Source organism: Heptranchias perlo, chromosome 7 (assembly GCF_035084215.1).
Source record: "Heptranchias perlo isolate sHepPer1 chromosome 7, sHepPer1.hap1, whole genome shotgun sequence".
Lineage (NCBI taxonomy): Eukaryota > Metazoa > Chordata > Chondrichthyes > Hexanchiformes > Hexanchidae > Heptranchias > Heptranchias perlo.
The window spans coordinates 57139048-57163873 of NC_090331.1; the positions used below are offsets into that span (position 1 = coordinate 57139048).

At 42.5% G+C, this 24826-nt stretch overlaps 1 protein-coding gene across 4 annotated transcripts in view; it reads right to left on the reverse strand.

Moving 5' to 3' along the window:
- sestd1 (SEC14 and spectrin domains 1) overlaps positions 1–24826 on the reverse strand; it is a 129094-nt gene that overhangs the window by 65637 nt on the left and 38631 nt on the right. For all 4 annotated transcript variants that reach the window (XM_067987654.1, XM_067987655.1, XM_067987653.1 and 1 more), the window contains 2 exons: positions 20117–20207; positions 10512–10625 (listed from right to left, as the gene is read on the reverse strand). In XM_067987654.1, the coding sequence (XP_067843755.1) occupies positions 10512–10625; positions 20117–20207 (205 nt within the window). The remainder of the gene's footprint in view (positions 1–10511; positions 10626–20116; positions 20208–24826) is intronic.

The following is a 24826-nucleotide window of genomic DNA, read 5'->3' on the forward strand; positions in this document are numbered from 1 at the left end:
TATTCCAGACAACGGAAGCAGTGCTTAAGAATCCTGGTGATCTGCTCACTAGTCATTCGTGTAGCACTCAATGCTTCATTCTACCCGTTTTCGACTTCTGTCTTGGGATGATGGAGATGTGTTATCAGCCATGGCTGAAGCGGGTACTCCTGGTCTCCTATTGGCCATCATGACATATTGCTCTGGCTGTTTCTTGGGTAGCATGAATTGACATACAAAATGAGAATGTTTGTGTCACTCACAACCTGCACATTCAGTGAATTAAATCCTTTCCTGTTGATGAAACTGAGGGGTTTTCATTATTCGCACATGGATCGCAGCGGCGTCTTCACTTGAGGAAATCCCACCACTCAAAAAAAGATTGCCCTTTCACTCTGCTTTGGTGGGTGCATGGGGACGGTAATGAAATCTGAGGCATCAGTCACCTGTTTAATGCAATGATTCAGGGCTGATTGACTTATGTGATTAATGTTACTGGAAGCCACGTGATAACATCGGATTACATGATAATTTAGAGTGATTGTCATCTTTGCAGCCACTGACAAGGCTGTGCCCCTGGTAGAAAGAGGCTGCAGATCAGGTACTAACATCTGGCATCTCTTATTTACTGCCTCCAGGGGGAGCCAGAGCTTTCTTATACGTTGCCTATTGAATAAAATCTAGATAGGATTTCCTTGATCTGCAGATTCTCTGGTGTGGATACCAATGGGTTAGATGTCGCCTACATGTATGATGCTCAACTCTCCTGGCTTCCATCCTCTCCTCCTCCATGACCTGATCATTCTCATCATCAAAGCACAGGAACAATGGAAATTCAAGACAGAAATCCAATACTTCCCTAAAATTAAATTAGATTTTTAAATTGTTTGTAGAATCTAGTTACAACATTTAATTCCAGAGATTTCAATAAACTTCTTTACTGACAGTTACTTCCAGGCTTTTCAGTCTGACAGGATCACTGATTTTTCTAAGAAATGGTCTCCACTGTGCATTTCTGCCTCTGGAAAGCTGTTCTGGTCTCAACAATGCTACCTTTATCGTGGTAGTGTTACCTGGGACCAAGAAGTGGGGAGAAACAAAGGGAAATCCCAAGGACAACAAGGCTACATCCCCCACCTTCATCTACATGCTATGGAATGGACAAATTCAGCCTACATCAGGACCATCACAAGAAAATAATGACAGAATTTCTTTGGGAAGGGGTTTTGGCAGTAGGCCTCCCACCCCATTTCCCTTGTCATACCACCTCTGTACTGCCCAAAGTTGGGTGCGTTTCATCAGGAAAATCAATGCCACATCCCAGAAAAACCTAGGCCTAAATTTCTCTCAACAGTACTCTCAGTTTCTTATTTTTTTAATCCAATTTCTTATCGAGTCCCACATTCTACCCTGGATAACTCACGGTTTTTAATTTAATTTGTAGTCTTTCATGTGGAACTTTATAAAAGGTCTTATGGAAGTCCAAATAAACTATATAATGGGGCTTCCACTATGAAAATAAGTCACAGGGTTTGTCCCCTCCTAGATCTATGCTGCTACTTTTTAAGCTACTGTGTGTAGACAGTTCTCCAACCTAATCACTAGATAATTCTGGTGAGAAAAGCCATTCATTGTATGATAATTCAGCCATCCAGAAGCATCCCACACTCCCTCCATTGCAGCATCCAATTGCTTCTTAAATGATTCCAGGATTTTCTACCTGGCAGTATGTTCCATGTGTTGATCACTTTTTGTGTGAAACAGAATTCTCTGATATCAGTCCTTAGTATATTGCTATTGATACAGTGGCTAACAGACTTGCAATTATCTTGGTCTGATTTTCCCCTTTTTTAAATACAGACACTACATTTGCTGACTTCCAATCCTGCAGCAGCTCTCCAGTGTCCAATGAATCTTTTATTGCTGCATGGCTCCATAGCATTGGCAGCTCTATGGTAGCTTACACAGGTGGCTATTTTTCAATTATGAGCTTAGACGGTGAATGTTATCAGCCTATTTAATCATGAGACATTACGACCAAGCACAATTCTGTCTGTGCCTGAGATCTACACATGCAATTTCTGACAGGAGTTATTGGATAGCAACTCTACTGATTTTTCACTCTTACTAGCCCAGTGAACCCAAGATCAGTTGTAATCTTTAAGTTGCCTATTGCAATCCCAGCTGCTATTCACAAACTCAATGACCAGGAATTGAAGTGGAGACCTTCCCGGTCTCTGGCTCAGTTGCATGCTAAGCAATTCACCTATAAACTGACCCATCTCGTACTTCCACTGATGTTATAGGCCTATTGGCAACAGTAAATGGGTGAATAGCTTGCTCCATTCCTAGGTATCACTGACATACCGAACAAAGAGAGCCACGACATCACTATCTCAGTCAAATACAGATCTATGATTGATTTAACTGCAAATGATTGTCACATTGCGTCAAGCAGATTAGAGCAAGGGAACACGGCAATATGAATATAGAATATTTATGGCCTTGAGGGAAATGCTGCCAAGGTTACATTAATGAAATTGCCAACATTCTCCTGAGATTCTTTTATTTATCTTTTCTGACATAATTTGACACTCGAGTGATTGTTGTATGTGATGCCTACTAAATTAGCTGGACATTTTACTGAACTTAGTACTTCTTTGGTACTGGGTACTTTGATTGAGGAAGTACAACTTTAGGACTTGTAATGGTAAAAATGAAAAAGAATTAGTATCCTACTTGAGTTAATTTTGTTATGCAGATTTTTGGCTTATTTTGCAACTTATAAAATTAGAAGGAGTTGTAGCTATTCAGTTTTATGGACAACCATACATGTAATTCATTAGTTCAATTAGATTAGAGACAAGAAAATCTTTTTCAGCATCACATTACAATTTTCCTTATCACGACGTCCAGCACAAAATTTTAACCCTCCCCCCAAAGATTCATATTCAAATTCTACTAACGTTGAAGATAGAAGCAGGCACAACTTTCCCAGGTTATTGGCTCAACATCAATTCACCTAAAGCGCTCAGACTTTGATTTTCCTTTGAGCAGTTTAGTCTCCTGCTTAGACACAAGGAGATCACTGAAACATAGATTGACCAGGTTCATTTTCCTTTTTTAATAGAAATTGTTGCATGATGAGGCTATGTGGATAACTAAGTACTTTATTAACTTAAAACCGAAGTCTTCATTTTATAAAATCTGATTGGCACGTTATGGTGACAGAATTATGCAAATTGTGAATTAATTTATGTACTTTATATATTATGCAGGTTAAGCCAATTACAAAAGAACTCAAAATATCATAAGTAACTGTTATATAGGCAAATTGCCAATGTATTATTAGGCAATACAGTAATAGATTATAGTCTAAAGAGATTAAATTTTAAATTCTATTGCCAAATGAATGTAGTTAACACAGTTCACAAGATCACAAAATAATTAGAGATGAGGGAGACCACTCGACCCAACTTGGTTCATCCATCTAGGGTTCCCTCATTGTAGCATCCAATTGATTCTTAAATGATTCCACGGTTTGTCTCTACTTCTCTATCTGGAAGTCGATTCCTGAACAATTTCTGCTATTAGTCTTAAATTTGCCTTTTGCTAGTTTGAACCTGTGTTCCCTTGTCCTATTCATGGAATTTATCTTGAAGTAATATCCCGCATTTAATTTTTCCACACCATTAAATATCTTAAATATACTGAAAGAAGATCACCTCTTAGATGTCCCCTTTCAAGGCTCGATAGTCGTTGTTTCTTCAACCTACTCCCACAATTCGGATCTCCGATACTAGGGATCAGCTTCATGGTGCTTCTCTGCACTTGAGCGATTGAATATTTCCCTTGTATCTCGATGACCAGAACTGGACACAGTACTTGAGGTGTAGTATGATCAACTTCCTCTGACATCTATTCTACTGATGTGGAGATGCCGGTGATGGACTGGGGTGGACAAATGTAAGGAGTCTTACAACACCAGGTTATAGTCCAACAGTTTTATTTGAAATCACAAGCTTTCGGAGGCTTCCTCCTTCGTCAGGTGAGTGTAGGATTCCATAAAGGTAAAGCATATATAGTCAGAGAACAATGCCTGGTGATTACAGATAATCTTTCCAACTGCCCGTTATCAAAGCAATCAAAGGACTTGAATGGTGTTCAGACAGGGAAACATTACATACACGACTACCGAATACACAAACGGTCACAACACAAAGACAGAGAGAGAGAGAGAGAGACACCCGAAAGGCAGAGAAAGAGAGAGAATGACCAGTTGTATTAAAAACAGATAACTTTTTTTTCCGCTGGTGGGGTTACATGTAGCGTGAAATGAACCCAAGATCCCGGTTGAGGCCGTCCTCATGGGTGCGGAACTTGGCTATCAATTTCTGCTCGACTATTTTGTGTCGTCATGTGTCTCGAAGGCTGCCTTGGAGAACGCTTAACCGAAGATCGGAGGCTGAATGTCCTTGACTGCTGAAGTGTTCCCCGACTGGGAGGGAACCCTCCTGTCTGGCAATTGTTGCGTGGTGTGCGTTCATCCGTTGTCGCAGTGTCTGCATGGTCTCGCCGATGTACCATGCTCCGGGGCACCCTTTCCTGCAATGTATGAGGTAGACAATGTTGGCCGAGTCGCGGGAGTATGAATCATGTACCTGGTGGGTGGTGTCCTCTCCTGTGATGGTGGTATCTGTGTCAATGATCTGGCATGTCTTGCAGAGGTTGCCGTGGCAGGGTTGTGTGGTGTCGTGGACGCTGTTCTCCTGAAAGCTGGGTAATTTGCTGCGAACGATGGTCTGTTTGAGGTTAGGTGGCTGTTTGAAGGCGAGTAGTGGAGGCGTGGGGATGGCCTTAGCGAGGTGTTCGTCGTCATCGATGACATGTTGAAGGCTGCGAAGAACATGGTGTAGTTTCTCCGCTCCGGGGAAGTACTGGACGACGAAGGGTACTCTGTTGGTTGTGTCCCGTGTTTGTCTTCTGAGGAGGTCTATGCGATTTTTCGCTGTGGCCCATCGAAACAGTCGATTGACGAGTCGAGCATCATATCCCGTTCTTACGAGGGTGTCTTTCAGCGTCTGTAGGTGTCCATCACGTTCTTCCTCGTCTGAGCAAATCCTGTGTATTCGCAGGGCCTGTCCATAGGGGATGGCCTCTTTGATGTGGTTAGGGTGGACGCTGGAAAAGTGGAGCATCGTGAGGTTGTCTGTGGGCTTGCGGTAGAGTGAGGTGCTGAGGTGCCCGTCTTTGATGGAGATTCGTGTGTCCAAGAATGAAACCGATTCTGAGGAGTAGTCCATGGTGAGTTTGATGGTGGGATGGAACTTGTTGATGTCATCGTGTAGTCTCTTCAGTGATTCTTCGCCGTGGGTCCATAGGAAGAAAATGTCGTCGATATATCTGGTGTATAGCGTTGGTTGGAGGTCCTGTGCAGTGAAGAAATCGTGCTCGAACTTGTGCTTGAAAATGTTGGCGTATTGGGGTGCGAATTTGGTCCCCATGGCAACCCTGTGTGAGAACCTCTCTGGATTCGTCGAGGGCATCCTGAAACCCATCGTACAGGGAACCCCCAGCTTCTGTCGCGACACTACAGACTTCCTACAAAAACTCAGCACCCACGGACCAGTTGAACCAGGACAATGGATGTCTCGGCACTCTACACCAGCATCCCCCACGATGACGGCACCGCTGCAACAGCCTCAGTACTCAACACCAACAACAGCCAATCTCCAGACGCCATCCGACAACTCATCCGCTTCATCCTGGATCACAATGTCTTAACCTTCGATAACCAGTTCTTGACCCAAACACACGGAACAGCCATGGGGACCAAATTCGCACCCCAATACGCCAACATTTTCATGCACAAGTTCCAGCACGACTTCTTCACTGCACAGGACCTCCAACCAGCGCTATACACCAGGTACATCGACGACATTTTCTTCCTATGGACGCACGGCGAAGAATCACTGAAGAGACTACATGATAACATCAACAAGTTCCATCCCACTATCAAACTCACCACGGACTACTCCTCAGAATCGGTTTCATTCTTGGACACACGAATCTCCATCAAAGACGGGCACCTCAGCACCTCACTCTACCGCAAGCCCACGGACAACCTCACGATGCTCCACTTGTCCAGCTTCCACCCTAACCACGCCAAAGAGGCCATCGCCTATGGACAGGTCCTGCGAATACACAGGATTTGCTCAGACGGGGAGGAACGCAATGGACACCTACAGATGCTGAAAGACGCCCGCGTAAGAACGGGATATGACGCTCGACTCATCGATCGACAGTTCCGACGGGCCACAGCGAAAAATCGCATAGACCTCCTCAGAAGACAAACACGGGACACAACCAACAGAGTACCCTTCATCGTCCAGTGCTTCCCCGGAGCGGAGAAACTACACCATGTTCTTCGCAGCCTTCAACATGTCATCGATGACGACGAACACCTCGCTAAGGCCATCCCCATGCCTCCACTACTCACCTTCAAACAGCCACCTGACCTCAAACAGATCATCGTTCGCAGCAAATTACCCAGCTTTCAGGAGAACAGCGTCCACGACACCACACAACCCTACCACGGCAACCTCTGCAAGACATGCCAGATCATCGACACAGATACCACCATCACATGAGAGGACACCACCTACCAGGTACATGGTTCATACTCCTGCGACTCGGCCAACGTTGTCTACCTCATAAGTTGCAGGAAAGGATGCCCCGGAGCATGGTACATCGGTGAGACCATACAGACACTGCGACAACGGATGAACGCACACCGCGCAACAATCGCCAGACAGGAGGGTTCCCTCCCAGTCAGGGAACACTTCAGCAGTCAAGGACATTCAGCCTCCGATCTTCGGGTAAGCGTTCTCCAAGGCGGCCTTCGAGACACACGACAACGCAAAATCGTCAAGCAGAAATTGATAGCCAAGTTCCGCACCCATGAGGACGGCCTCAACCGGGATCTTGGGTTCATGTCACGCTACATGGAACCCCACCAGCGGAAAAGAAAGTTATCTGTTTTTAATACAACTGGTCATTTTATCTCTTTCTCTGCCTTTCGGGTGTCTCCCTCTCTCTCTCTCTCTCTCTCTGTCTTTGTGTTGTGACCGTTTGTGTATTCGGTAGTCGTGTATGTAATGTTTCCCTGTCTGAACACCATTCAAGTCCTTTGATTGCTTTGATAACGGGCAGTTGGAAAGATTATCTGTAATCACCAGGCATTGTTCTCTGACTATATACGCTTTACCTTTATGGAATCCTACACTCACCTGACGAAGGAGGAAGCCTCCGAAAGCTTGTGATTTCAAATAAAACTGTTGGACTATAACCTGGTGTTGTAAGACTCCTTTCATGTATTCTACTGTTCAGGCTAAATAGTTCAACATACCATTGATTTTGTTGACTGCTGCTCTGCAATGGTTGAACATGTTGAGCATCAAGTCTACGAAGACTCCTAAATGTCTCTAAACTTCATCCGTAGCTATTTCAACACCATTCATGGAGTATGTATGCCCAACTATTTTTCCTTCCTATCTGCAGTATCTTATAATTGTCTGCATTAAATTTCAGCTGCTATTTTTCTGCCCACTTACATATTTTGTCCAACACATTCTGTAATTTCTGAGCTAGCTCCTCTGATTCCATTATCCCCCCTAGTTTGGTATCATCTGTAAAGTTGACCAATTTGCATTAAGTTTCTGAATTCAAGTCATTGATTGAAACTAGAAACAGCCACGGTCTCAACAATGAGCCCTGGGCCAACCTGCTTAGTACCTCCCCCACCTGACATAACTTCTCTAACAAGCATCCAATGTGTTCCACCCTTTAGGAATTTCTTATCCTTTCTCAAGATTTTCCCTGAATCCTGACAGGTTTGCGATTGATTTATAGCCTTTCATGCAGAACTTTGTCAAATGATTTTAAAAGTCTAAGTACAACATATTACAGGTTTTCAGTCCATTTGAGATATCATTTTCTCAAAGAAGTCAAGAACTTGCTCAATGTTAAGACTCTCGGTTATTATTGTACAGATAATCTTCAAGTTTGCTCCTGATAAACAATTCCATTATTTTTACACGGGATTATAGCATGGCTAATGGATCTGAATTCCCGGTTGCTGCGTTTTGTTGCCCTTTTGGAATAGACACACCACTGTGGCCTGTTTCCAATATACTGGCACCTCCCCAGTGTTCCAGTGACTCCTTCATAATGACTGTCAATGCATCACAATGTCTTTCCTGGTTTCTCATTGCACTCTGGGGTAATCATCCATTCCTGGGATTCAGTGGTTTTCGGTTCTTTTAGTTATATATCAGTCATTAACTTTGCCTAGATTATCTTTGTTTGGGGGACCTTGTTGCTCATATCTTCCCTTGTGAATATTTGAAGGAAGTAAACCTTGTGAATATTTAGCATCTCATGTTTATCCTCTGTTTCCAGCATCTTTCGTGGTTCTCACCTTTTCCCTGACTATCTTCTTCCTGTTGAAATACTAGAAGAACTTCTTACTGTTTTGCCTTTTCAGCTATGGCTTTTCTAGATCTCTGTTTTCCTCTCCGATTGCTCTATTAACATGTCTCAACATGTTCTTATACTCATCCTCAATATACTCAAGTCAATAGTATGTTGAACTATTTAGCCAAGTGAACCCTTTACAGTTTCTCTCTGCAGGATTCATAGAGGTAATTTTTCCTCTTTATTAAACTTTTGATTTGTTTGTTGATCCACTTAAGGTCATGCTTGCTTAGTCTAAGCTTGGTGAATCTCAGTATGTACTTATCCTGCATGCTCAGCTTTAGTCTTTCAAAGGTGTTCCAATTCTCTTCCATGGAAGTATTGCTGAACACCCTCTCCCAATCAATTTGTTTGAGTTGATCTCTCATTTCTTTGAAGTTAGCCCTTTTAAAGTTATATAACTGGCGTCTCATCTTCAGAATATCTAAATCCTAGATCGTATTGAATTTAATCATTCTGTGGTGCTATCCCTCAGGGCTCCACAACTTTCATTTTCTGTACAATATCTGGGTCATGAATAAGTACCAGGTCAAGATGAGCACTGTCTCTTATGGTTTCCCCAATGCACTGTGTCATAAATCAGTCATATTATAGATATTTCTACACCATTCATGGAGTATGTGTGTCATCAATTTTTCCTTCCTATGTGCAGTATCTTAAACTTGTCAGCATTAAATTTCAGCTGCCATTTTTCTGCCCACTTATATATCAAGGGAAGATATGAGCAACAAGGTCCCCAAAACAAAGATAATCTATATTCATTATTCTGGCTCCAAACCGCTCAGGTTTTTCCAATATGTATTTGATTGATTCAAGTCACCCACTAAAATAACATTCCTGTTTTCACATACTTTTCTTATTTCTTCATATTGCAAATTGTCTTCCTTCTTAGTCTTATTTCCCAGGGGATGCTGACATATAAGCCTGCATTCACCATATTTTCTGACCACTACCTTTGCTTTACATTCTATACCCTGAATGCTATATTCATTACCATTCCCTGGTATTAACCAGTTCAGTCCACGCAGTCCATTTCAGTAAATTTTCAACAGCTAGTTAGGTTAACCTCTGGCCCATAATATGCAGATTTTACTGTGTATTCCCAAGCGTTTTCAACAAGTTAATGAGCTGAACTTTTGAATCATTCAAAAGCTGTCAGAATCAAATATCTGGCCACAATTATTATGTGATAATTGAACCTTTGATATAGTAACTTACAGCAGTGATGGGTTTTGCACCCAACATATGCCAAATCTAATTTGAACAAACAACCAGGAAACTGTGATTATAGCATGGACTGCAATGTCACTTAGCCAAATTATGTTTTATTGTGTAAGAACACAATAAATATATTTTCTTTCATCCATCTTTTATCAACTTTCAAGTACAAATAAAAAAACCTAAAGTGCCCAATCCTAAGAACTTGATTAATTTGTTACAAAAGCTCAGTTATACTCATTCTTTCAATTTCCTTCACATTACTTTTTAGGAAGTTAAGTAAAAATGTGAACCTCAGTAGGCTCCTGCCTTGTACTAAGTAGCAATCATATAAATATAAACCCATTAAAGGCCACTTAACAAAATTATCAAAATACAATAAATAATGAGTCAATTGTTATAGATCAAATTTATTAAAATTCGATGATTTTCACACCACCAGCTATAAATAACTCTGTTATTTACATAAAATGTAATTTTCAGAAAGCCAGAAAGAAGATGTGTATAATTTACCTACTGAGAACAATAGCTGTTGATGTAATATAAGTGTTTCAAAACTAAATATTTATCATGGTTTCAAACATCAGGAAGTACAATGTGCAGTAACTCTGAAGATTTTGCATTTGCAGATATTGATTACCATCATTAGAACCTGGTTTTCATTTCTACAATGACAAGTGAGCATAATGAATGCAAAATAATATTGCACACTGTAAACGAGGTAAAACAATTTCAAGAATGTCATATCAATGCTGGAAAACACATCAGTGTTCACATACCTCAAATCCTAGTCTATCTTTCTCCTTCCAGAAGCAGAAATGAGTCACTTTCTTGTCCCAGAACTCATCTGGTTTCACCACACACACCAGAGACACTTCAGCAGGAATCACATTCTAGGTAACAGAAGAAAATCTGGATCACTTTCACATGTAGTGTTTTTTACAGAGATACTGGAAATATTACATACTATTAGTTGTACCTGTAAAGAGAAGACAAGGAAGATTAAGGTCGTTCGGTTCACAGTGGCCACTTTTTTGTTTCCTCCAACACAGCCACTGCCAATAGTGTGGAGATGCCGGTGATGGACTGGGGTTGACAATTGTAAACAATTTCACAACACCAAGTTATAGTCCAGCAATTTTATTTTAATTTCACAAGCTTTCGGAGGCTTCCTCCTTCCTCAGGTGAAATTCACCTGAGGAAGGAGGAAGCCTCCGAAAGCTTGTGAAATTAAAATAAAATTGCTGGACTATAACTTGGTGTTGTGAAATTGTTTACAACTGCCAATAGTGACAGGAAAGTGAAGTATAAGACAACACCTGATGCACGTAATTTTTTTTAGAAACGCCAAGGAGTTAACTTTTCTTAATTTATATGTGAGGTAGTGAACAGAAGCCAAATGATATGTTTATTTAGCTCTTGTTTGCTACTATAAATATGCTAAGAGGCAACATAAAAAAATTGGTTACAGACAAAAGAGTCGATTTTTAATCTTGGACTGTATTATAGCCACGTACAATTCAAGACTCTGCATGCCAATCATAGGATAAAAGCAAGTAATTTATTCTTATACTGTTTAGTCTAATCTTAAGAAAATTACAATTTTTTAAACAAAAAATGCTAAATTCCATCAAGAAGTCTCCCCAATCATACAAAGAATGCTGGAGATATTGGCATGAAATTCCATGCTGTTTACGGCATTTCTGGGGCCTAAAATCACTTGACTGGCCAGCAGATTTGGGCAGAAATTATTCAGACCAGTTTTCCACACCAAAAACAAAGCACCTGAATTTCCAAATGTAATCTGGTTTTTTCTACTGTGTCCCCATTTATCTAATCGAGATATAATTAAATGAGGACCAGTTATACTGCAACCCTAAATATCCTGGCCTGGAGTTTCCTCCGTATTTGTGTCAAGATATAACAGTAATCTGTGCACAAATTATATGGTATAAAAGATTGTGGAATTTTGGACGCAAGTGAATTAGGTGTACGAGTCTCCTTGATCTTTAATGTCCGTCCATTAAACCTTCCGTCCAAACGAATCTCCAACCACAAAACTGGCCATGCCTCTGACTTTAAAATGCGAGTATCCTCCAATTGCACTTGATCAATCGAGACTTACAGAAGTGAGGAGTTTGAGCCTGAAGATTGCTGAAAGTTTGAGTAGCAATTACTGCAGCTAGAAATTACATTTTAAGAGCAATTTTTTGGCATTCAAAAAAGACAGCTTTGGACTTACTTCTGACTGCCCATGGGAGTGTGAGGCCACCAGAAGATTTTGACCCCTCCTCCCCCACTCACAGTGAGAGTTCTTCAGGAATAAGAAAGTACGATGTAAATGCATATTCTCTTTTAATACAGCAAAATCCAAAGTGAACAGGAGCAAACCTACTCTTTCCTAACATCATGCTTCCGCATCAAGGCTAAATTCTTTCTCTTATTCTCTTTATTTTTTCTCTTATTCTAGTGCTTCTCCAAGGTGTAACCTCAGGGCCAGTATTGCAAGAGGTGGTTGGCTGCTCCTGTGGTACGAAAGGCTCATGGAACTGAGGCAACCCTACCCTCAATGGAGCCTGCTCCTGGGAAGGACTCACTGCTGGTTGCATGTCTGGATCCTGTGCTGGGTAGCCTGTGTGCCTCCTGAATGCCACTAGCATAGTGCTCTGAGGGGGAAGATTGGATATCTGATTTTTGCTGCTGTTCCATGAGACAGCAGGCAGGTTGACTCTAGACATCACTATTCCACTGGACCCCAGATCTGTGGGAGGCCTGGTCTAACAGTAGATATCAGATACTAAAAGTCCCAGCATGCAGGGGCCTACATCCCAGACACCAGGGCTTGGGAGCCACTTCGCACGGTACTGTCTAATCTGAACCCTACTGCGGTCTGTACTTCCGTGAAGGAGGAGGAACCAACTGGTCTCAGGTCAATTCTTAGGTGGCGAACTGTTGCCATAGTGAAGCTGCCTGCAAAGAATGTTGTCACAAATCAGGACAACAGGCTCCCGAGTCACAGCTGTCAGCTGCCACGCATCCTCAAAACTGACTCCAGAGCCTGCATGTAGGTGTGCTTGATGTTTCTCGAATACCCTTCTTTTTAGACAAGTGCCCATGATTTCTAGGCCACACCAACACTTCCTTGGCCTGCTCCTCATAAGAGGTTAGCTCCTTAATGTAGGGGGTTTCCCCTCTGGTCCCCTGTTTCTCATGGACATTGTGTGCAAGTTTCTCCTGCAATAAGGTTGAGTGAATTAGGTGAAGGCTAGCAATCGAGAACTGTCTTCCGTGTGTTTTCAGATGGCTGATGTAAGAGAGGTGGTGGTATCATCCTGTTAAAGTAGACAAAGGGGTTTTAAGTATCTGCATGCAAGTAATTGCTATTAGAAGAGATGGCAATACATACTGTAATATTCTGAATTAGTGATTCCCTTAATCAGAGTGTTGTGTGAACAGTTAGTTGTGCAACTCTTAATTTTAAAGGGTGAAGAACAAGGGAGAGAGCCTGGTGTGTTACCTGTCTGCCCTAGTCAGGTCACTGAATTTCTTGCTCCACTGGTCTGTACTTTTGGGTTGGAAGAGTTGGCACTAAGTGCCAGTGCCACCTCCCTCCACATGGCACAACAGGTTTTTTTGAGGCTTTCTCCCATGGAGATTCAGCAGTCTCTCTCTCTCTCTCTCTTCAATTCAATCTACTCAAGGAACATTTAAGAAGTCAGTATCACTGAATACCAAGCCCCTCTTGTGTTCCTCTTTGCCATGCCATTATCCTTTCTTCGACTGTTACGACTAATCCTCCAGTGGAAGACATTCTTGCAAAGTGGGTTAAAATCATACATGAGTCATGACAGTGAAATCAGGTAATCGAAACAATTTCCTACTTACCTGCTGCTCCAATCTTCAGCCAGAATTGCCGTTTCAAAGGTTGCACTCTAATTTCCAAGCACCACAAGCACAATACTCTCAGTTTACATGGGATTTGAAATAGAAAACTACTAATGGATATATGAATGAGCTGACTAAAAAACTTTGGCACATTCAGCACTGCAGAGCATCAACAGGCACAATTCCAGACTCACTGGTACAAATCTAGTGCAACTCGCTGTGAAACTTCAGGACAACTGTGTTTTTGTTCAGGACAGGGTCACCACTGGGTAAGTTGCTGGGCAAAGGAAAAACTTCCCAGATACAACACGTTATTGGAGTACGTGAGTGCGCTGTCCTCATCACGTAATAGTGTAGTGAAAGTGGATTTAGAAATTAGTTCAGGGATCCCCCAAGAGCTCAATCAGTAGTCAAGCTACAGAGACGAAAAAGTTTCCAATTTGAATCCCTGGTCCACGTTGAGTTAGATGTTCTTAGGCAGTAAGGACCCAACAATTGGTCTCAGTACGCCTAGGTTAAGAATGGGAAAATTGACCAGAGTTTCTATTCATGATTTTTTTTTTAGTGGCCTTGCTGGTAGTGTTCATACGGACATCAACGAGGACCGGATTGGACTGTAAATACTCATATTCAAACCTAATACGTGAAAAACTGCCACTTGGACAACTGGTGCCCATAGAACAGGACCTCAACAAGGAGTCAATGTCAGCAGCCGGAGAAAATTAGTAAGAAGAAAAATATCTGTTTTAAAACAATGGAAATGGTGCAGTTTGTTCTAATATAATGCTTTCAGACTTTCTATTCTGCCCTATCAGCGTATACTGTCATGCAGTCAAAATGTCAATGTTATTTCCTAGATCCATCTCTTCACCACAATAAATACTTGACATTGATGTTTCCTGGTATGATTTTACTGCGCCTGGTCAACAAGATTATAAATCTTCTACGATGACATGTGCAGCATATAAACACTTACTGCAGACTTAAGTGGTGGTTTATTTTTGCACACATGCATATTTGAAATATTCTCAATGTCATGCTGCAGTCATCTTATTTTAGGACGATGGAAAAGATCATGTCAACAGTTTCAAAGCATAGTGACATTTTGATTTTAAAGTAATCATATTATATTGGTACATACATCCTATCTATAAACACACACACACACACACATATATATATACATCCTAAGATATTTAAAACAGATCATTATTTAGGGACAAATGACACCAAAGAAAGGGAAACTACCATGAATACAGTAACATCACCACTTTGTGCCACTGCAAACTGGTTTCCTTTGCACAGCATACAAAAGACACAGTGTAATTCTGGAGTCAGTTTTTTGATTTGACCCTGGAGCACAACAGGGAGTCTCTCGATAATTGCCCCTGAACGAAGCCTCCCCACCTGGTTACACTTTCCAGCACCTGCCCCGTCCAAATCACCATGTTGGCAGCATGGCCTTCATCACCGAATCACATCTTGGTTCTTCCCCGTATTAGGAACATAGGTACAGGAGTAGGCCATTCAGCCCCTCGTGCCTGCTCCACCATTTGATAAGATCATGGCTGATCTGTGATCTAACTCCATATACCCACCTTTGGCCCATATCCCTTAATACCTTTGGTTGCCAAAAAGCTATCTATCTCAGATTTAAATTTAGCAATTGAGCAAGTATCAATTGCCATTTGCAGAAGAGAGTTCCAAACTTCTACCACCCTTTGTGTGTAGAAATGTTTTCTAATCTCGTACTCTTGTACTTTCGCCTCCTTCGAGCACATCATCTTGATTCACCCCTCTCATCTCTCCTTCAAAATCTTAATTGTCCAATGCCCCTCAAACCTCACCGAGTTTCAAGATATACTCCCTCCTTTCCTCCTTTAGCCTCTGTACTGAATGACTCCTCATCTTCGGTGATTTCAATCTCCATCTCAGCTCCCGATGCCCTCTCTCCTAATTTCACTGCCCTCTGGCCTCCCTTAATCTCTCCCTCGATATAAATTTTCCTACCCATTTTCTCAACCACCCCCTCAACCTTGCCATCCGTCATGATCACGATCAGACAAGGCCACCTCTGACCACTTCCTTGTATTCCTCACCATCCACATCCCTCTACCCCTTTCCAACTTCCTTGTGTCCATCCCTAGGAAAAACTCTCCCCCAAGTCACTTACAATTGCACTAAATCCCAACTGTCTAACAGCTGTTCATCTGTTCAACCACTGCCTCTCCTCCACCTTTGATGCCTGTGACCCCAGCAAAGCCTTTACTCTCTCTCATCCTAGTTAATCCCTCAGTATGGCACCCACCTTCACTCCCTCAAGTCCAAAGGACACCTGAGTGTATCTAGCGCACAACTGGACGAACCATCCATCATCAGGTCCGGCTAGACTGTATTAAGCTCTATTGTTCCTCACTCTTCTGCCAAAAATATCCAATACTCCGGGATCAACCTGAAGAACTAAGATAACCCCTGGCTTCCATTCTTAACTACCATCTTTAAAAAAACTCTCCTCTGTCCCCTCCACCCTCGCGTCCAACAAGTGAGAGGAGTTCACTAAGAATGAAACCATTCCTTCAGCAAACTCTGTGCTGCCCCCCTTTCTTTTTGCCCACCAAACCAACCCCGATCCCCAACCCTGAACCCGCATCTTTCTCTAGTATCTTCCTCATGTCCCCTCATGTCCTCTCTGAGCTCATCTTGTCCATGAGACATACATCCTGCTCCTTTGACCCCATTCCCACTAAACAGCTGAAGACCCAACTTCCCTTTCTGGTAGACGATATTGTAAATGGTTCCCTCTCCTCAGACACTGACTTCTCCCTTTCAAAATGCTGTCATAACCCCCTTCCTCAAAAAGCCCACCCTTGACCCCTGTGTCTTCGCAAGCTACTGCCCCATCTCTTTTCTTCTTTCCTCTTGAAAGTGTTGTCACCTTCTAAATCCAAGCCCATCTTTTTCACAACACAATCTTTGAATTTCTCCTATCAGGATTCCGACCCTGCCACAGCACTGAAATGGCTCTAATCAAAGTCACATGTGACATGCCTTGTGACTGTGGTCAGGTGCATTATCCCTCCTGGTCTTCCTCAAACTCTCCATAGCCTTTGACATGACCGACCACACCATCCTCCTCCAACGCCTTTCCTCCATTGTCCAGCTCAGCGGGATAGTCCTCACTTGGTTCCACTCTTGCCAATTCGATTGAAGCCAGAGTAACTCCATCAATGGCTTCTTTTCCCACATCCACATTGTCACCTCCGGAGTACCTCAGGCATCTACCCTTGGCCCCCCTCCTCTTCCTCATTTACATGTTGCCCCTTGGCAACATCTGCAAACATGGGTTCAGCTTCCATATGTCCGCTGACAACACCTAGCTCTACCTCTCCACCACCTCTCTCGACCCTTCCACTGTCTCTGTGTTGTCAGACTGCTTGTCGAACATCCAATCGTGGATGAACTGCAATTTCCTTCAGTTAAATACTAGGAAGACTAAAGCCATCGTTTTCAGTCTCCGCCACAAACTCCGTACTCTCGCCACAGATTCCATTCCTCTCCTTGGCTACCGTCTCAGACGGTTCACAATCTCGGTGTCCTACTCATCCCCAAGCTGAGCTTCTGACCTCATAGTCTCCATCACTGCCTACTTCCAACTCTGTAACACTGCCCACCTCAATCCCTGCATCACCCCATCTGCTGCTGAAAACCTCATCAAGACTTCACTAATCCAATGCGCCCCTGGCCAGCCTCCCATCCTCCACCCCGTGTAAACTTCAACTGATCCAAAACTCTGCTGCCTGTATCCTATCCTACATCTGGTCCCACTCATCTATGTTGGCTCACCATCCCCCAACGCCTTCAATTTAAAATTGTCCTCACATTTAAGTCCCTTCATGGCCTTGCCCCTCCCCAACTCCTCCAGCCCGACAACCCACGCTACCCGAACTCTCCATTCCTCTGACTCTGGCCTTTTGTGCATCCCTCCCTCCATTCACCCCACCACAGGTAACTGTGCCTTCAGCCGGCTAAATTGCACACTCTGGAATTTCCTGCCTAAGCCCCTCCATCTCTTTATCTCCTTCTGCGACAGGTCTATTTTTGAAAATCTTATGGTTTTTTGAAGGATGGATTTTCATCATTGGAGCCAGCCATCACTCAAGTTTTTTCTTCTGCATTGTGATGATTTAGCACAGTAAATGTATTTAATCCTTAATCTTGTCTGTACAATTGGCATTGCTTGGTGACAGGCTCCCCCGGTGAAGCTGAAGGATGAGAAGTGTTCACTGAAGACCCACTGGGGTATGGCCTCCTGCACAGTGCCCTCCTCCTCCCTCTTCTCTCAGCTGCTCATGACTCTCTCCTGTTATCTTCACTGCTCGTCCTCGTCCTCCAGCCCCAAAGTCAGACCTATCGGACCACCCATGACTGATATAAACCTGTTTCCAAAGCAGACAAAAACAGTGCAGCACCAGCACAATGTTGAAGTTAGAGTTCCCTTGTGGAATGCTGAAAATTGCCAAAAAAGGCCCAGAAGTTAACCAGCAGTCCAAGAGGACAAACCAGCAACTAACCTGTATGGAGTTGATGAGCCCTTTAAAAGCACTCCTGCAGAGTTCTTGCTGAATGCTAGCATCATGAGTTGCTGGGCGAGTTTATCATGTGGTGAGTCAGGCGCTGTGCCAGACCAATTTCACGAAAGGTCCTACAACAAGCATAATAATTGAGCAGACCGGGGTCGGGGTGGGGGGGGGGGCGCAGAAGTCCCAAGATCTGAGAGAGCTGGGGATTGGAGAAAGGGGTGCAAGCATGGAATCTGTCAGCACTAGGACGGTCTGCCAGCATTAGAGAAGGTTGGTCATCTTTAATGTCTGGTAGTATTACAATGGACAATGGTGAAAGCTTTTTACCAGATGTACTCCCCACCACTGCGACTCACCGTGCCCAACACCACTGCAGAAATGCCCACCCTGCCCCCCTGCCATGATTGGACCTGATCCCTGCCCTAGAGACCAGTGAGAATTACTTTAAGTAATACAGGTTTCTCCACTGCTAGGGGCACTCATGAAAGCCGATCCCCCAACTGCAACTGAACTCCAAGCCAACTGCAAGAAAGAAAATCAGGGCTGAAGCTCCTGGTGTTCAGAGCAAAAGGATATCACTGTTTTGAGGGGTTGGGAGGGACTTGGGTTGGGAGGAATATTGGGGCACAGGGAAAAAGATGTATTGGAGTATCAGAGTACTGAAAGAAGGGTTCTGGGGGTTAGTGAGAGCACTAGGATGATGGTGGTAGTGGGGCAAGACAAAAAGGGGGTTCCAAGGTCTGGAAGTAGTGTGTCAGTGTGGCATTAATTGAATTGGGATTCTACATTTTGACAGTGCTGGGAGGGTGGTGAAGGAGTGTGATGTTTGGATCTGGGAGCACTGCAGTGGGGGTTCTGGGAAGACTGAGAGGGGAATTTCAGCGTCTGGAGGTACCAGGGTGTAGTGAGAGTGAGGTGTCAGGATATGGGAATATGGGGAGGAAGGGGGAAGAAAGAGAAAATAAAAAGTTCTGGGGTGTGGATATATTAGTACAGCATTGGGATTTTTGTCAGCCCAAGAACATAACTATTACTTGTACCTTCAGAAGAAAGTATTCCGTAGCCAAAAAGAATATCTGACCCAAAAGACTGATAATAGATATTATTTCTACAAAAATAAGGCTGACATCATGGAGGTTAATAATTGAATCCATTGCATTTACCAACATGAGGTTAATTTTGTTGGTACTACATTACCATTGTTCAGATAACTAATGAAGCACATCTTTTTATGTACATGAATAGAATTCACTAATTTCCCCATTGAGATGGACAATCAATCCTACAAATCACAACAGATTCCTGTATCTACATAAATGCTGAATTGTTTGACTTAGTTCAAAATACTACATAAAGACCAATGTTAAAAAGTCATTAGGAGAGGTGGAATTTTGGCAGACAATTGAGGTTGCTGAGCAGCCAAGAACTCATACAGCTCAAAGTTTCCCAACACTAAGATACAGCAGCCAAATATGCAAGGCTTGGCCCAAAGCATCAATACTTCAGTCCAAAACCAAATAAATCTCTCTCCTGTGTTTTTACAGCCGTAATTACAGAGGGGAAAATTTTATATGAATTTCACATAGTAATCTAACTTGTATGTTTTCAATAAGCTACCAAGCCAACTAACTATTTACTAAAAAAATACCTAGGGAGAAAAGACTACAAGTTCCATCATCGTACAACCCTTCACACGCTGCCAAATGTCCAGTTTCTTTGCATAATCCCAGCCTTCCTCTGAACAGCACTAATTTTATGGGGTTATTAGTATATGAGGGATATGATAGCATGCTTTCTGCACCATCATGTAGATTTTAATGGATATGAATAAAACTGGAACAGACTAACAAAGACAATCTAATTTGGATATCTTGTGAAGTGAGTTAGATGAGTATCTAGTAAGTGTCAAGAAACTTCACCTGCAGCATCAGTACAACCGTCTTCACCACATTCCACTGAGATTTCCGTCCATCCACAATAACCGTAAAACCTCTGGCTTTACACTTATCACTGCAAGAAAAGAAAAATCAACTTGAACACAGACGGTCAGCCAGAAAAATGTCACTAGGATATTTAAAGCAGAAATAATATCCTAGGTCATATTTTTAAAAGTTTTCAGGAGCTTCAATGTATCTTTTAACTGGTAACGTGAGCAACAATCACACAGTTCCCCTGCAAAGACTGGTCGTGGGAATCGTCCAAAAACAATAAAACTGTCACAAGCAGAAAATATGCAGACATGTAAATTCCAACTAAAAGGCCTGAGTTTTTAAGTGTACAAAAACACAAAGGTCTTTCAACTCAACACACAATTGGGTATTGGATGCAGCACATAGTGCAATGGCTAAATTTAGGGGACTAAGTTGGTTCAGACAGACAAACAATTTATCTTGCCAGTTCTTCTTCTCCCCCCCCCCTCATCATTTATCTTAAAATTAATTCAAGTATTTCACAACAGGAAGTCACTTGTTAGATTTTACCAAAGTCTTCAATTTATTGAGGTCACAGGCCTATGTTTGACAGCATAGAAACATTCCTAGATAGACCACCAAAAGGAAACTCAACTTTGTTGTAAATTTGATGAGGGACTTTCTCTTACCAATTTACAATTCTATAGCATTCATTTACAGACAGATGTCTTGGATTTCTTCACAATGTAGTGGATACCGAGCATGCGGGAGAGAGGCGTTAGGAGAGGGAAAAAAGCATGGTTGATGAAAAGAGCTTTTAAGGAGGCTTTTGAAAGCAAGGAGGGGACATGGTGATGGAGTGTCTTTCATTCACAGTCCACCTCTGTGACACTGCTCTTTCGTAGTTCCACCCCTGATTATCACATTCCTGATACTACATCGTCTCCTATTACTTCTCGTCCCATATTTGCATGGTCACTTTTGTTGTTTTTCGGGGTTCTATCCTTGGCTCCTTCCTCTTCATCATTCACATACTCCCACTTGGCAACATCAAATGGAAACATGGGGTCAGTTTTATTAGAACAGAGAAAGAGAAGTAGGTCGGTGTCAGAGGAGTGGAGGACACATGCAGGGAAATACAGCTGGAGGAGACTGCAGAGGAAGGGAGCAGATGAGGCCATGGAAGTATCGGAGGTGAAAATGAGAATCTTGCGTCAATTCACTGAGGGACAGGGAGACAGTGGAGCTTAGCAAGGATGGGGCTGCGGGTCTCAGCCTCAGCCTCCATTCCATTCCTTTCTGCCTCATCCGCCAATCCCACCTATCTGTCTGACTCCCAAACCCTCAGCAGGCTGACTCCAAAGGTTTTAAAGAACATAACTGTTCTTTAAAGAAGAGCAGGCCAAAGAGACGAATATATATTTTTAAACAGTTCATACTACAATAGATGGTTGAAGGCCAGAGAGGGCAACTACCTGGAGTGGGACAGGGGCAATGCCTCAATGCCCAGGAGAAGCCACAGCTAGTAGTATAAAACAGGGACCATGAACAGAACCAATACGATGCCTGGAAGCCCAGGAGTAGCCGAAGAGGATGCAATCAACCAGCCCGTGGGAGCAGGATGGAATGGTGCCTGTGGGCCCACAACCAGGTGAAGGGGATATCAATTTAAATGTTAAAAGATGGTGGGGAAATAGAAAATTAAAAAAACATTACATAAATAGACTTGGGAAAGAGCAATTCATCTACTAGCACCACATAGTGTTGGAAGGACTAACAGGTAAATATAATCGTAAGTAGGAATAGTTGAGCTTAATTATAAACAGGCATCACTCAGGCGTGACAATGTCAAGAGTAAGTGTGGCAAAGGAGTGAGATGTGACACAATACTGACAAGAGCATGACAACAGGAAGTGCATACATACACACAGTTTTACTTACACACACACATCTGTGAATCTTTCACAGCATTGCTCATGAATAGTTTTGGGCCTTGAACACTGTTTAGATTATCTGCTAATATGGGCTGCCCCTGTAAGGCTACTGCTCCAAAAAGGCAAATGCATGAAATTGTATTTATTGTTACAATTATAAGGCAGTTATAATTGTTCATAAAGTTCAAGGGTCCTGGTCAATGACTGGCTTGGCGTGCCAGAAAAGAAGTAGAAATTGGACCGCGTTGTGCCCGTTTTACAGGCGGAAAACGGTGTCAACAAGGCCCAATTTCGGGATCCAACATCCTGGGCCCCAAGGACGCCTGCAAGGCTTCCAACCTGAAATTAAGTCGTTCCATATTTTAGGTGTCCGGGATGTTTGCTTAAAACAGGCATTAGGCCCCTTGAATATGCTAATGAAGGGCCTAATGCTTGCTTTAGAACCCCCTCTGCCAAATTGGGCTGCACTGGCAGGCATCAGGTTTTTTGGGTATGGATGAGGCCGACCCAGCAGCTGCCACCGAAAAGGTAAGTGTAAACAATTTTCATTTAAATTGATGTGGAGCCAGGATGAGCAGGAGACTCCTCCTGGCACCACAGCACTTCTGATGGCTCCAATCGGTTTCCTCCGGGATTTACCCGAGAGTCGCTGCCAGCGAGGCAGTCAGCCCGAAAATGAATTCTGCTGATGGGCAAATGCCTGCAGAAGCACGACAGGCTCCAACAGCTCGCCGCAATAATACAGATGAGGCCCGAGTGAGGACCGATTTATTTCAATCCTCGCGCCTCCGTCTTCAGGCGCCTGCGCCCATTTGGTGCCTTAAAATTGGCGTAAACTAATTTCTAGGCTCAAGGAGCTTATGATTAGCAATTTGCGAGCGGATCTCACTTGGTGGTTTCTCACAGTAAGTTGGATGATGTGCCGTTTTATAGTGCAGGATTGTGCATGTATTATTCTGCTGTTAAGGTGGAGCTTGATCCCTCTACAGTCACAAAGTCTATTGTTGTTAAGTAAACAGAGCCAAAAGTCAATCAGAGTTTAATTGTTTGGTAAAGATGAAGTCAATCAGAGTTTCATTGTTCTTCAGACGGCAAATTAGAATCCAGAAAGAAATGTCTGACTTTCACCTTTTAAAAAAAATATTAAAATTGTGGTTAAGATTACTTTTTAAGGCGTAGTCTGCAAGTATTCATTCTTATGTGTTAATAAGGTAATTTCTATTGGTGGGGAGTTTGTACATTCAAAATAAATATGTCTTTCTCTTTTATTTTCCCACAATCAGCTGCAATAAATTTGCTTACACGTGAGAAAGGTGTGAGGAACAATCCTCACTTCTATTCACTTCCTTCCAATATACTCTTCTTTCCTGAACGTGCTATCTTGTACAATTCCGCAGTGCACCAATCATACTGGAAATCAAAATTTACTCAGATGGCCTGGACAGGAAGTGCTGGCAGATTATTCTATCATGGGAGTCATTACAGCTGTGTCTGACCCTGATCATGTGTGTGAATTTCCAGACAGGAATCATTAAAAGGAATCAGGAATGAGAATTTTAATTTTTACATTCACTTAACCAGGAGCACTGAGGCCTCTTTGTGGTACCCCTACAGTTGCTCCAATTGAGATCGGATAACTCAGCACACACCAGTGATCAAATCAAATACCCTCCAGGTTTATATTACGCAGTTCCACATTAGATAGTGTATTCATTTTGTGTTTTTATTAGCTCCTTTACCTATAATTCAACAAAGAATCTGTGTATTCTAAACATATTCTGAAAACACTGAAAAGCCAAAGGTTTTTTTTAAACCTAGAAATAGCAACAATATCTATGACTCTATTTTATGCTTGATGAAAAAGTAAACCAACAGTCCATTTTATACCCTGTCAGATATAGTAAATAATAGTCTAGGCCCATAAGGGTTAAAGGATGCAGCTAGCTAAAATAATAATCTTGACCATATTATCGAGGTTGTTATCCTTTTACGTATTAAGGGTCTTCTACCATATTCAAAACACACCCAACATTTCAGGTATTCATTTGTAAAAATGATTTATTGTAAATTTCTACTGCTAAATATTAAGTTGAATCAGACAGATCCAAATTAATGGGAACATCAAGATTTTTACTGCACTCTTGCAACAAACTAAAAGCTTAGATTTGAGTCCTCTGCAAATAATTTGGCTTCTCCTAAAGGCAACCACCACGTTGCCTTGGTCTTTCATCCACTACTTTGCCCTAGACATTTATTGCTTGCAAGCATGACGTTATTCTACAACTAACAAATATATGGCATGATGTACTTTGCTTTTCTTCAATATCAAAGGAAAAACTCATACATACATCAACTAAATAATAGCCTTAAAAACAACAATGCAAATTCATCAACTATTGAAAACTCTCTGTTATAAAAAGCTTGTTTAAAAACAAAGTTAATTTTTAATTTTGTTTAAATCCTCATTATGTACACAAAGGGTAATGCATAATGTATAGTTACTTCAGACAGTCGTAAATTCCTCCAAGTTGCTCCCGCTTTGCCGCCGTAACATTGCCGGAAGTGGGTTTGTGACACACTTCTGACAAAGTTCTGGCCGATGACCGAGGCAGCTCTGAGGAATTTCCCAGCCTGTCTGGTCTCAGCCTGGTAGTCAGTAGGCAGTTCACAGCACAAACCTGCGTTTCAGATGGATATAAACAAGCGGTAAAAGCCAGCCAATTGACATCCCATTCTCAAAACTGAGTAACTCAGGCAGAGACTGCCTGATACCAACTGGGGTGCA